Source organism: Poecile atricapillus, chromosome 14, assembly GCF_030490865.1.
Source record: "Poecile atricapillus isolate bPoeAtr1 chromosome 14, bPoeAtr1.hap1, whole genome shotgun sequence".
In the NCBI taxonomy this organism is placed as follows: domain Eukaryota; kingdom Metazoa; phylum Chordata; class Aves; order Passeriformes; family Paridae; genus Poecile; species Poecile atricapillus.
In genome coordinates this window covers 6594166-6606855 of record NC_081262.1, presented here as the reverse complement: position 1 = coordinate 6606855, position 12690 = coordinate 6594166, and the positions used below count along the sequence as shown (strand labels likewise).

General features: G+C 40.3%; 1 protein-coding gene across 2 annotated transcripts in view; it reads left to right on the top strand.

Moving 5' to 3' along the window:
• Positions 1-12690, top strand: part of GRIN2A (glutamate ionotropic receptor NMDA type subunit 2A) — a 158370-nt gene that overhangs the window by 93242 nt on the left and 52438 nt on the right. For both annotated transcript variants that reach the window (XM_058849603.1, XM_058849602.1), the window contains exon 5: positions 9070-9184. In XM_058849603.1, coding sequence (XP_058705586.1) covers positions 9070-9184 — 115 coding nt within the window. The remainder of the gene's footprint in view (positions 1-9069; positions 9185-12690) is intronic.

Genomic DNA, 12690 nt, shown 5'->3' with positions numbered 1-12690 from the left:
CCAAGGTTTAAATCAGGATTCTTTTGTTATTATTATTTCCTTTTAATTATCCCTTTCAGACATGATACTCCTCATTACTTCTATCTAAAATGTTGCAGGGTAATATATTTCTTTATCTGGTCTGTGAGAGGAAGTAGGGTATCTTGCATATTTTTTAATAGCTCTTGACAATATGGAAGCTACTAAGCAGTATTTATGACGTTTGTTCTGACCAAATATTGCAGATGAAGCACTTTCTACAGAAAAGCAGGATAGAATTGGCACAGGAAGGAAAGTTGGTGCTGATTTCAGAAAGGACATTTTAGAACAGTTTTAATCTTGAGATGTATGTGCATATTTAGATTAGGAGTTGATTACCACACGATGTCCTGGAACAGTTGTTTTCCATGAAAACAACATCTTTGCACACAGCATCCTTCAGAAGCTTTCTTAAAAGCCAGATGCATCCAAGTAAATGAATTTTAACATTTCCTTACAGAGAACTTGCCTTTAGTATGACACTTGCAGGCTTTTTGTGCTCCTTTTCCTATTTTTGAGCCTCTGCCTCTAAAACTACAAATTCTCTAGTGGCATTGCAGAAAACCCACAGTTCTTTTCCTCCTGCCCCATTTGCCCCTGGGAGTGGCTCTGTGAGTCTCAGGGCTCTGGGGAAGCTGTGGTTTGGCCCTGGGGTCAGGTCACTGCTGGGGGGACTGTCCCACCCCTGCTGCTCCTCTCTGCGTGTGCTGACAGTGCCAGGGAGCAGTGGAAGCATCCTGTAAAACAAATTCTGTGCTTTAACAGTAGGACCTGACCTACAAACAAAGCAGCCCACTATTAATAATTGAACTCCAGTTTCTGTGAAACTTGTGTTCTCTTATAAGTGTGGGGTTTAAAATGCTCTTGGAAGGGGCACTTGGACCTGTTTTGAAAAAGGCTCCTACCCTATTGTTTGGCTAATACACTAGTGTAGACTTGAAATAAATATTCAACACTCAGCATAAGCTGTATTTCTTTAAACAATTTTTATTTTCTCATTAAACCTGCATGAGTACAAGAACAGGACTTGTGAGTGCTAGGGCAGTGAGATCAGACTTCACCAGGAGATTCTGCAGCCTGCAGTGCATGATGCACCTAGTAATTATTAATAGGAGAAGCTGTAGTGCACTGTGCTTAAAAAAGTCACTTCCTGATGTGAAACACTGAGTTATGAAGTGAAAATACCTTTTCTGTATTGGAGATTCTTTGAGCTTCTCCAACACCACAAGAATCAGAAGCAGGCTGTTTTTAATTCGGAAATGTCAGAATTATACTAAAATGAATAAATTTTAAATAGTCTTTCTTATGTAATAATTCCCCCAAATTATTCTTGTCACATATAATCTGCTAGCAAGGCAAGTGTATACAAACTTTATCAGTATTAAATAATACTGGGGAGCTGACCAGCCTCTCCATGCCAAGGTGAATTATGTAAATTCATTGTACTTTCTCATCCTCATCACTAAATTGTACTTTCCTACTTTACATGACAAATCAGTGTCTAAATTGGGGTTTTGTTGTGAAGTGGAATCTTTACAGTTTCTGGTCTCAGATAGTGCAGTTTCATATTGTCAACTACAAGATAAATGTGTTATGTGCTGTATTAAGAAACTAACCTGAAGAAAGGATTTTGTGGCATGTTCCCAATGGAAAGGGCTGAAGTAACTGTAAATACCTTATGGACCTGGGATTTGCTGTGCTCTGTTCCCCTCTCCATCTGTGCTGGAGAAATAGGGCTGGACAAGAGGACACTGCTGCAAACTCAGAAGCAGAGAACTCAGTGGAAGTCAGGGAAGAGGCTGTGTAAGGGGATGCCTGAACAAAACAAAACTCAAAATAAACAAAAACCCCAGGATTTTTAGGCTCCATCTATTATAATGACAGTCTAATTCAGCTTTAAACCCAGGATGGTATTCTGAGGCTATGCTATAAAAGCTAATTTGCTTGTAAATGGAAGTTAGTAATGCTTTATGTGTGACTTCCCATATCTAGGTAGCAATTTTATCTCTGTTTGTGAAGAAATTCTATGTAAAAAACGCCATGAATTAAAAGCTGCTCCTCCCTCTTTCTCAAATCCTTTGAGTATTAAAAGGGTTTGAAAATATATTTGTTTTGAAGCACACAATTTATCTTTCCCCATCACTGCAATTCTAAGATGCTTTTATTGGCTTCCTAGATCCAGAAGAAAATCAGGTTTGCTTTAGTTTTTGGAATGATCTGATCAATGTTCATTTCTGGTACATATGAGAAAGCCAGTTTTTCTCTATGAATAAAGGATTTATAATAAAATAGAGGGTTCATTTTCAATGCATTTTAAACACAGATATATATATGTATATTTGTATCTGTATTGATTCAGATAATCTTTTTCCATCTGTGTAAGACCCAAGGCAGAAAACCACTATTGTGTGAAATACTGGCACAGCAGGATAAATAGAATTAGCACCTCATTAATGCCAAGTCAGTTGAACAAACTCTTTTTCTCTCTGAAAAAAGGAAAACACGAAAGCAAACAAACAGCAAAACACAATAACCCTGCCAGTCATGGGAGATGCTGCTGCTTTGAGCATTGAAATGGTGCTGCATTGTTTACAAGAGTACTCATGGTGTGTATGGAAGTCATGACCCTGGGAGAGACATTTCACTGCAACATTTCCAAGTACACCGATCCTTACAGGGATGGGTGAGGATGGTAAAGCTGTTGCCATTGAGAAGCAAAAAGATGTGTCTGTCCATAGCTAGTCAGGTGTTTGCCATGTGGTGCTGACATTTACTGAGATTCTGTTCTCAAATACAGCCAAGCCATAGGCAGGATTTGGAGGCCCATCCTTCAGCAGGGAAGGTGTAGATCCAGAAAGAATCCTACCCTTCCCAAGCACAATTTCCTTTATTTGTCATCACTGAACCAGGAGCAGGAGCAATGGGCAGTCCATAGGGCCAGGGACAAAAGCTTAGCTGTCCTTGCTGCAGTGCTGCTGTTATCCTTCAGCACAGCACCTCCTTCAGAGGGAGGGGGTTTGCTGTCCCCCTTGTCCTGATAGTTATTCACCAATTCATATTTTGAGTCCAGCTTTTAGCATGACAGATAAATTTGCCTCATTTGAGTGAAATCTGGGATTAAAGGGACACAATGGTTTGATAATAATCCAGCAAATCTGTTTAATCTTTTCCCGCATACAGATCAACAGCCAGTTTATAGAGGATTTGTTCAAGTCAGAGGACTTGGGAACAATAGGTATCATCTCCTTTATTAGATGATTAAAGTGTATAAATATTTAACTAATTATTTATGAGTCCAAAGTAGAACTGAACTTCACAGGCAACAAAGGAGGGGTTGAGGGGTTGTGTAGGGGAACACTCTGCCCCAGAGACCCCAACATGGTGCTGGTTTACTGACAAAGTGATTCAAAACATTACTGAAAATCTGTATTAGAATTTTCTCCCATGTTAGGTCAGCTTAGGAAGCAGAAAATACCAAACAGTTACTGGATTTGAACATTACCTTGTTATAGTGATAATTAAAATAATTTAAAGCAAGAGAACAAGTGTGGCCTCTGGCAGTTGGGTGGAGCCTGCCTTCAGGGCTGAAAGCAGGGGTCAACAATCGAATTATCAGTTCTTGGAGATGGAGCTGCTGCAGGTACCATCCCCCTTGCAGGAAGCCAGGCACACATCATGGGGAAGAGTTTGGGATGGTTCTGAGGTGGTGCAGCAATGTCTGATCAAGTTAGTGTTTTTTTTGAAATGCTGATGCCAATAACAGCATTAACTTGCTAAACATTCTGGTGTTCTGATGTTACACTCATCTGTGGCACATCCCAGGGAGTTGAGCTCTTTCTAACTTTCTTCCCTCCCTTTGCCCCCTCTTTCAGAAGGGTTCCCCAAGAGTTTTGTTGTTTGTCTGCAGAACAAGAAGCCTTTTCCAGCGCCAGTGGCAGTGAATGCTTTAAGGAGCAGCTGGCAGGAGGTCATAGAGGCTGGCATGCTGTTCCTTCTGCACAGTCACTGAGCTGATCACTCCCAAAGTTTTACTCATCCGTGCTGGCTCCAGGCCTAGGGAGACACAGCTCCAAAGCAAGGTACCCTTGTGGAGGAGCGAGGGCTGGGAGGAGGAGGATGCACAAAGTGACTGCATGACAGCAAAGGATTTGAATTTAGAAAAGAAAAAAAATCCTACATAGCATAGGATATAGAATTGACTTTAAAATAATGCATCAGCACCTTCTTTAATAGGGTTCTACTGCAGACATATTTCTGTATGTACTTCACACATTATTTATTCTACATTAAGCATTTTTTAAATTTAATTTTACAGAGGAAATCTGTTTCTTAATGATAAATTATGTGTCTTGGGGTTTCTACTGATAAGTATCATTCAAATGTCATGGCTGAATCATAGTAAGGAAGTTCAGCAGTTCAGAGCCTCAACAAGATAAAGAAAAGACAAAAATTTGGATTCACTCCTACTTTTTTTAGTATGCCAAGCCCAGATAGGCTGGCTCTCTAGGTTATTAAAATGGTTGGGTTTGCACTATTTGCAAGAAAGAGAAATATCACTAGATAACATGTTTTGAGGCCTTTCATCTGCTTTAAATCTCAGTTTGGAAATTCCTTCTTTGAGAGAGAAGGAGAGTTTCTCTTATGCAGCACGTATTTCCCAAATCTCTGCTGCTTCTCCTCATTGCCTGCAGTTGTCAGAGATTTGAAACACTGCCCCACAGTGAAGAAGACAGCAAATAAAAATGATAGTCCCTGATGATGGCACCTGGGGAGTTTATGAAGTTTGATTATCTCATCTGAGGGCAGGAAATGTAGATCTGAGCTCATGGCAGAGAGGAGTCCCCTGGTCCTTCTGCTCCCTGCAGCTGTCTGGCCCTGTGCTTTGTTTTACAGGTCTAAGGTCTCTCCTTAGAAGGTAGCTTAGAAATGACACATTTTCATTAATGCCTCTGCCTTACCCATTCTATTTTTCCCAGCTGCTGATGTGTTTGGGAGCTGCATTCTAGGTGAATTTCACACTAATTGTAAAACAAGCCTGTTACTACAGAGCTGATTGTGTTCCTGAGCCCAACCAGTCCTGGAGGGTCCTGTGGGACCCAGGTGGGTGGGCAGGGGAGTGTCCATGCTGAGGAGATGAATTATTGTGAGGATGCTCCTCCCTTACATCCCAGAGAGAGCACATGGAGGGTGCTGAGGCTCCACAAGTGCCCTCACACCTGCTTCTGTGTCATGGGATTGCTCTGCTGTGCTTCCATTCTGTCCTTGTTAGATTTCTTACATCACCCTGAGAAACTTTTGAGACCAGGGCTAGGGTTGATCTTTGTCTGGAACAAAGTGACCTTAATAATTTACATAAGGTTGTGTTTTTTTTCTTAAAATAATGCCCAGCACAGAATCCACTAAAACCTTCTTGGTTTTGCTGTCAAATCCTTGGATCTGTTAGGAGAACTCTTGCGTATCTTGCATAGACATAAATATGGTAAACCTCAAAAGAAATGCCATGGCCTGCAAACATGTTTGCTTTTTATAACATAGAAGTAGAACACCTCAAAGATTCTGCTCCAGGATTTCAACTGTTTTCATCCAGTATAGGAAATCCTTCGCAAACACCTCATGGAGAAGGAAGTCCATGGCTCCTGTGAGGAGTCTGGCCAGAAAGGCGCCACTGTGTCAGCAATTTTGTATCCAAGCAAATGGGGCTTTGAAAACTGAGCTCTGATCCCTTTGGCAAAGTCTTCACTCATTCCTTAATGGAATTAGAGTCAATGAAGTTGTAATACTATAGTTACAGGGTAAGAAAACCCAGCTTTTGCAGTATGTTCTGGCTCTTTGGATAAAGCTAGAATTTTGACAGGAATAAATATTGCAGTTTTGGCATTAATCTGAAACTCTGTGTGAACTACTTGATCTTTCTGAGTCTTTTAAAAATAAAGTTGGAAACCTTGAGAGAAGTTTGTAACCTGGGTGCTTCAAAGGCTTGCTGTGAAAACGACAGCAAAAGTGTTCTGCTGTGGTGTTCCAACACTTCTCAGTTTTGCTAGGGAAGGTGACAAGCAAAAAATAATTGTATAAATGTTTAAAAGTGTTTTTACATAGTTAAGGCTTGGTTCTTTTCATGATAAAAAACCTGTTTTGGATTTGATGTGAGACTAGCTTAAATTCTGTCAGAAAAAAAAAAGTGCCATTTTGATCTATGTATCACCTGGGGAATCTTACAAATACCGGTTTGCAAAAGTTAATTAAGACTTCCATGTCATAATACCATCACAAGGCCTTGCTCTAGCGTGTCTTTGCAAAGGCTGTAGCATTAATGAGGAATGAAAACAGATTACCTACAAGTCCATGGTGTGTTGCTAATTGACCCCTCAAAGTAACGAGTTCAAATAACTAAACATCATTTAGTTAAGAACAGGAACTGGCATTTCCAAAGCTACTTCAGAAATATATTTTATCCAATTCAGAAGCCAAAGACCTCTTGCACAGAATTAACCTTGGATTATCTTAAAACTCTATAAGAATAACATAATATAAATTCTTCACAGTTATTCCTAACCAGGAACAGACAAGCACTTGGTTATTTTTTGTAGGACAAGCTGTTTGGGATTGTGGCCAGTAAAAGCAGAGCTTCTGTCCTTCACAGAGGAAAAATGACAATTCAAAAGCGAGTGTAAATTGTAAGCATTGATTTCTGGAGAACATGGGCAGCTGATGAATTTTGTACAGAAGAATGTGCTTGGGGAAAGAAGAATCTCTTTGAAGTTCTTTTTTATTGCTGCAGTGTGAGAATCTGGGGTAGCCCAGAGTGCGTCACTCATACCTTTGTGTCTGGATCAGAGAATACAATTTTAAGAGACTTTTCAGATTAGGGAATTTAAAAACAACAACAAAAAAAACCCAAACAAAAACCCAAACCTTGCAAAAAGTGTTTCTTTACTTAATGGCTGATACATATACATGGTTTAAAAATACACATAGAGTTCAATCGAGTTGTGGTTCATATTAGTCTTTTTGGAACACTTGAGCTTCAGCACTGCATCTTGTGATGGCCCTTGACTAGCTTCCAGGCTAGGTCATTTGCATATTAATCCCAAAATACGATGAGCAGTGTTTGAAATCAGGGGTGGTGATCCTACCAAACTCCAATAAGAAAGAGTTCAACTCCAGTCCAGTCACCATTTTCTGTGGTTAAAAACCCAAGTGAGCACAAAGGCCTGATGGAATACAGGGTGTGTGCTGGGCTCCAGCCCTTAGGAGGGGACACAGTGCTTGGCTTTCAGCTTCAGTCAAGTGAGGTGGTTTGTGCCCGGCCCTGCCAGGTGATGTGTTCATTTTCAGGGGTGTTACCTCATGGGTGTGAATTAGGAGAGGGTGCAGAAGAGCAAATGCAACTATTGCCTGTTTTCACAGCACATCCTTGATTTCCTCTTGTGCTCTCTTCCCGGGTATTTCCCTCCCTGGGTCACACAGTGGTTTTCAGCACTGAGTGAATGTTATGCTGGTTTCTTACGTGTGTGCACAAGTAAATCCTATTTGGTGGTTTGCTGCCTCTCAAGGTGGTGAACAAGCTTTTTGTTCCCAAGCAAGATCTTTCACTGCTGGATGAAAAATGGAATATACAGGAAAACAGTTCAGCTGAACAGCAAAGTTCTGTCAAGGGGAAAATTTTCACACTGGAAGTCTGTCATGAAATGTGAGTTATTACGATGGGTGAATTTATAAATTACTGACAAACTGGTACTGAATGATGTTACTATGGCTGTTCAGGGTACTGCACATTTAATTATTAACTGTTATGATACAATGCCATTATTTCTTCTGGGTCTATATATGTTTATTTAGTGTGCTTTTGCTACTGGGATTTTCAGGTAGGTATGTCAATACAAAGCCTTCTCCTTTGAATCTGGAGCAGAGGAATTTTGTCTATGTCACATTCCCCAGGAGATCATGCTGCTACTACTGCTAAAAAAGCCAGCCATAACAACCAACCAACTAACCCCAAAGAACCCTCCAAACCCATAGAAACATGTAAAACAGTATCAGTTTCTTGTGGATAAAACACGACAGGTAATGGATGAAGAATAGTAAATTTCTGCCCTTCAGAACACATCCCTCTATGGGATGGACATCTACACTTCTGTCTGCATCAGTCTTGGACTGAATTTCTTTCAATTAAATACACTGAGAATTCAGAGCAGTTCAATGTGAATAACTTCAGACCACAGAGGTGGGCTGGGGTGATGTACTGTCTTCTTACAAGATTTTGAATTGGAGTTTTACTTCTTACTGTGGGATAGCCCTGTCAGCTTTACAGTAACAGTGTGGAGGTTTGATTTTTTTAACAAAATTTTAAAAATTTTCATTCTTTAATATTTTATTTTGTATTCCTCAATTTTTTTCCTATTCAAAATACTAATTAATTCATGTATCTTTTGAAAACCATTAAAAAGTAACTAAATACAAAAGAATAAAAAAACATTAATCCTTTTTCTTTTGAAATTACTGAACTGAATATTTGCCAACACCTTCAAAGCTTTCATGTCTGGTTTTGGCATTAGTGGAATTTATCCTCGTGTCACAACAACGCTGTGTAGCAACAATTTTGGGAAGATCTGACAGGACTCCTGGAGGTCTGAGCAGGGGAAGACAGATCGGATGCACTTTGCTCTGAGTATTACCCAGTGACACCACAGTGCAATGTCACACACAGAGGTGATGTGGGTTTGTTTAAAAAGCTCCTGAAAAGCTGGTGAGGTTGTGCAAAGAGCCAGGAAGATTATTCAGGGAGGGGAGTGATTAATCATATGGAAGGTGGAAGCTGTTAAGAAGGATGTCTGCATTATAACTCACACATCAACAATATTTTGCTTTGTCCTGGGCTCTGAACTGCCTTGCAATGCCCCGACTCCCCCCGCTGCCAGCTCAGGCTTTCCACAGCAGCGGCAGGGTTTGGTGCATGGGATTAATCAGTGGTTCTGGTGACTGCAGTTGCTGCTCATTAACTGCTGGACAGCCCATTAATTTTTCAATGAACTTTTCTTGCTTGCCTTCCAGGTTCATGATGAATGTGACGTGGGAAGGCAGAGATTTGTCCTTCACAGCAGATGGGTACCAGGCACACCCCAGGCTGGTGGTGATAGTGCTGAACAACGAGCGGGAGTGGGAAAAGGTGAGCGCTGCTGGGGGACCCGCGGGAGGATTAAAGGCACAGCTCAATGCTCCTGCTCCAGCAGCCTTGTCACAGCGCTTCAGGAGAGACAACTCCACACAATCCTGAGTATATCTGATGAGTTTTAACAGATCAGTGAAGAAAAGCCACATGGATTTCAGATTTCTATGAAACGCGCCTTGCATTTCCAGTTCTTCTTAAAATTTAGTAAAGTAAAATGGATAACTGAAAAATGTCCAAAAAGCTTGGTCCTCAGCAACTTGAATTTGGATGGATTTTTATATCTTGACAATCCCATTCCTTTTATTTGCTTGATTTTGTGCTTTTTGGCAGATTTTATAGTAAAAGCACACTAAAAAAAAACTAACTGTGAAGTTCCTGTTGAATTGGGGAATAATCCTGTCAATGTTCACCTGAAAAACTCAGAATCTTGACTGGTCCAGGTGGACAGGTGATGTCCATACATTTCTATATAGATTAGAAGGAAAAATGCCTTAACATCAATGCTAATTGTATATGCAAGTAATAAATGAAAAAGTTTATCAAAAGCATTCTTTAAAACTCCATTCTCAGCTGTGAGTTTTTTGGCTCTGAGTTTTGCAGGCAGTGGCCCTATGTTTTAAAAACTTGTTTTAAGAAACTGTTTTTAATATAAGACTCTAGAAAAACATACATCTATATCATCCACCAGTTTTATTTTAAATTCCTGAAACGTGATTCTGCATCTTCTAAATTGCTGCTGAAATTTATGAATTCTTTTTGTTATAGTTTTAAAAACCCATTAAATCAACTTAAAACTCCAGTTTATAAGACTACAAGACTCTACATGATGATGAATAATAATGACAAAATCAGAATTACTGAAGGACATCTCAATAAATATGCTAGTCATGCAGAAACACAGAGAGTAGTCCTAGATTATGCTGTGTATTTCGTTATGTTCATTTGATGCAAATTTAATTCTCTGGATAAATTTAATCCTCTCCAAATGTGTCAATCTGAATCTTTGGAGGAATCATTTGCTCACTAACTGCTATGAAAATTTCTTACCCTATTTTAAAATTCTTCAACAGTCTGCATAACATATATAATGTTCTGGAAAAAATATTATACTGCTTGGGGAATGTTATTAGTATGAGGTGCCAAAGGAAGAAAATGCTCAAAGAGGCAGCCAACAATGCTTATGTTAAAATAATTTCATACATTCTGTACCTTGAAACTTCTCTAAAGAGACCATTCAAAGGACAAGGAGAGATGGGTTTGATGTTTTTGAAAAATGAGCTAACAGCAGCAAAGAAATACTGGATATATGAACCAACATTATTTCCAAGAAATAACTCGAGCCAGTTGTAACCTTCCAGTGACTCCCCTGTCTGAAAATGGGTTTGGGGCAGGTTGTGCTGTCCCTGCCCGTGGTTGTCCCACTCCTCCTGCAGCACTGGGTGAGGGCTCTCTGGAGGCTGATCCTCAGTTTGTCTGTGCACACTTTTCCAGCTGGCAAATCCCTTCCTGCTCATTGTCAGGTTTGAGGGGCTTCTAGGAGGAGGAACAAAAATGGATGTGTGTGCTGGTGAGTGGCCCTGCTTTGGAGCCCTGCTGGTGGCTGGCCAGGCGTGAGGGCAGGGCAGCTCTGGTGGCTGCTGCTCCAGCACTGGGCTGTGGGAAGGGGGCCAGGATTAATGAGGAATTATGTCAGAGGGGAGAAGTGAGAGGCGGCCAAGAACGCTCTGTCACCACCAGACTTGTTCTCCTGACCACAGGCTGATCCCTGCCTCTGTGGATGAGGACAAATAAACTGACTAATCAATTATCCTGGCAAGCTGGACATAGCTCTGGGCTGTCTGGGCACACCCCACATCTTTCCAGCCGAGTGTCACCGTGCACTTCAGCTCCATTGACAGAGACTGAGAAGGCCCTTCCCTTCCACATGGTTTATTTGAACAGTATTGTCTCAGTGTTCTCTCCTCCAAGTTCCACATTCTACCCCATATCTCTTAGGCAATTTCTTTCCTCCTGTTCCTTCTCCTTGAGCTGTTTTGCTCAATTTCAAAACTGTCAAAGTTACTTATCTGAGATCTAACATTTGCTGCTCTGAGTTTCCAGGCAGGCACGCACTTCTCCTTTCTCTTACAGTGTAGCAGGGAGAATCACAGAATGATTTTATTGAAGTCTTATTAAATGTCCTCAATCCTATATGGAAAAAATCAAGTCTTAGTATCTAATTAAATAATTTACTCATGTGAAAAAATGACAATGCAACAGCCTGTTAATCCTCATAATGTAACTAATGTACATACTGCTAGTAGTTACTTTATTATTTATGTGGAAGGAGGAATTGTGGTTTATGTGAAGATTTTTTTTACTTGGTATTCTCCTGAAAAGTTGAGATTTATTATTAAAACAAATTCTTCTTTGGTTTTAATCTGCTTTTATTCAAATACAATTTTTCCTTGGTTTCAGAACTGTTATGCTTCACTTAAAGCTTGAGGTTATAGAGAGGCCATTCAAGCTTTGCAGCATATATCTCACCCCTTGGAAAATAAGTTATTTTTTCTTTACAAGTGACTCAGTATTGAAACTTTGAGGTGGTAACTTCACATGTAAATGGGGTTGACTGAGGGGTTTGTCCCATATCAGCTGCTGAAGAAAGCTGTTTGGACGATAATAGTTTGAAGACTGAGAATCACGTCTTGGGCGGGTTTCACAGGCATCCAGCAAGATATTTTGACAGATCCTAAAGCAGCTACTCAAACTTCTGACACCAACATTCATATTCTTGCTGCTGATCTTGACAGGCAAAGGGGATGCTGTTCTCAGGCAAGAGATTTTTAAGAAGACAAGCTTAATGTGCTTGTTAAAGTGAAACTTGGTGAATTTACCAGAGTTAACAGTGTTAATATCACTGAAGTGCTGCAGGATCGCTGTGCTAGTGCTCAGCAACCCTCAGAGGCTCAGCAGCCCCAGCTGCAGCTCCCCTGTTCATGTTACCTCAGGGAGGTGGGACCTGCCTGTCTCACCTGGCCCATCAATTTCCCTGAGCTGCCAACTTCACAGTCTGCTAGTCTGGATTTTCTTTTTCTTTTTTTTTTTTTTTAAATAGATACTTTAATGTGGAAATAAATCAAATCAGTCTAATATTAACATCATATACTAGAATATGATTACCAGTGGCAAAAGTAGGCAGTTGAATTAGCAGTGTGTATCATATTTTAAGTGAGGTGGGGAAGACTGTATTTAAACATGAGTGTGTTCCATGTGTAAAGATGAGTTCCAGGTTAAGAACAATTTTTGCTGATGCTCCAGGTAGACACAGATACCATGGTGGTCTGGGTGAATTTGTGTGCTACATGGCATATCTGCTAATTAAATAAGAACTATTGCTTACATCCAGGTTTATTCTAAACAGAGCCTGACATCTTTGACTTTCCACTAATGCAGGATTTAATGCAGAACTTGATTTTTCTCTGATTAAGTAGCATATGCCAGGTTTCCAAGCTCTGTGTGGG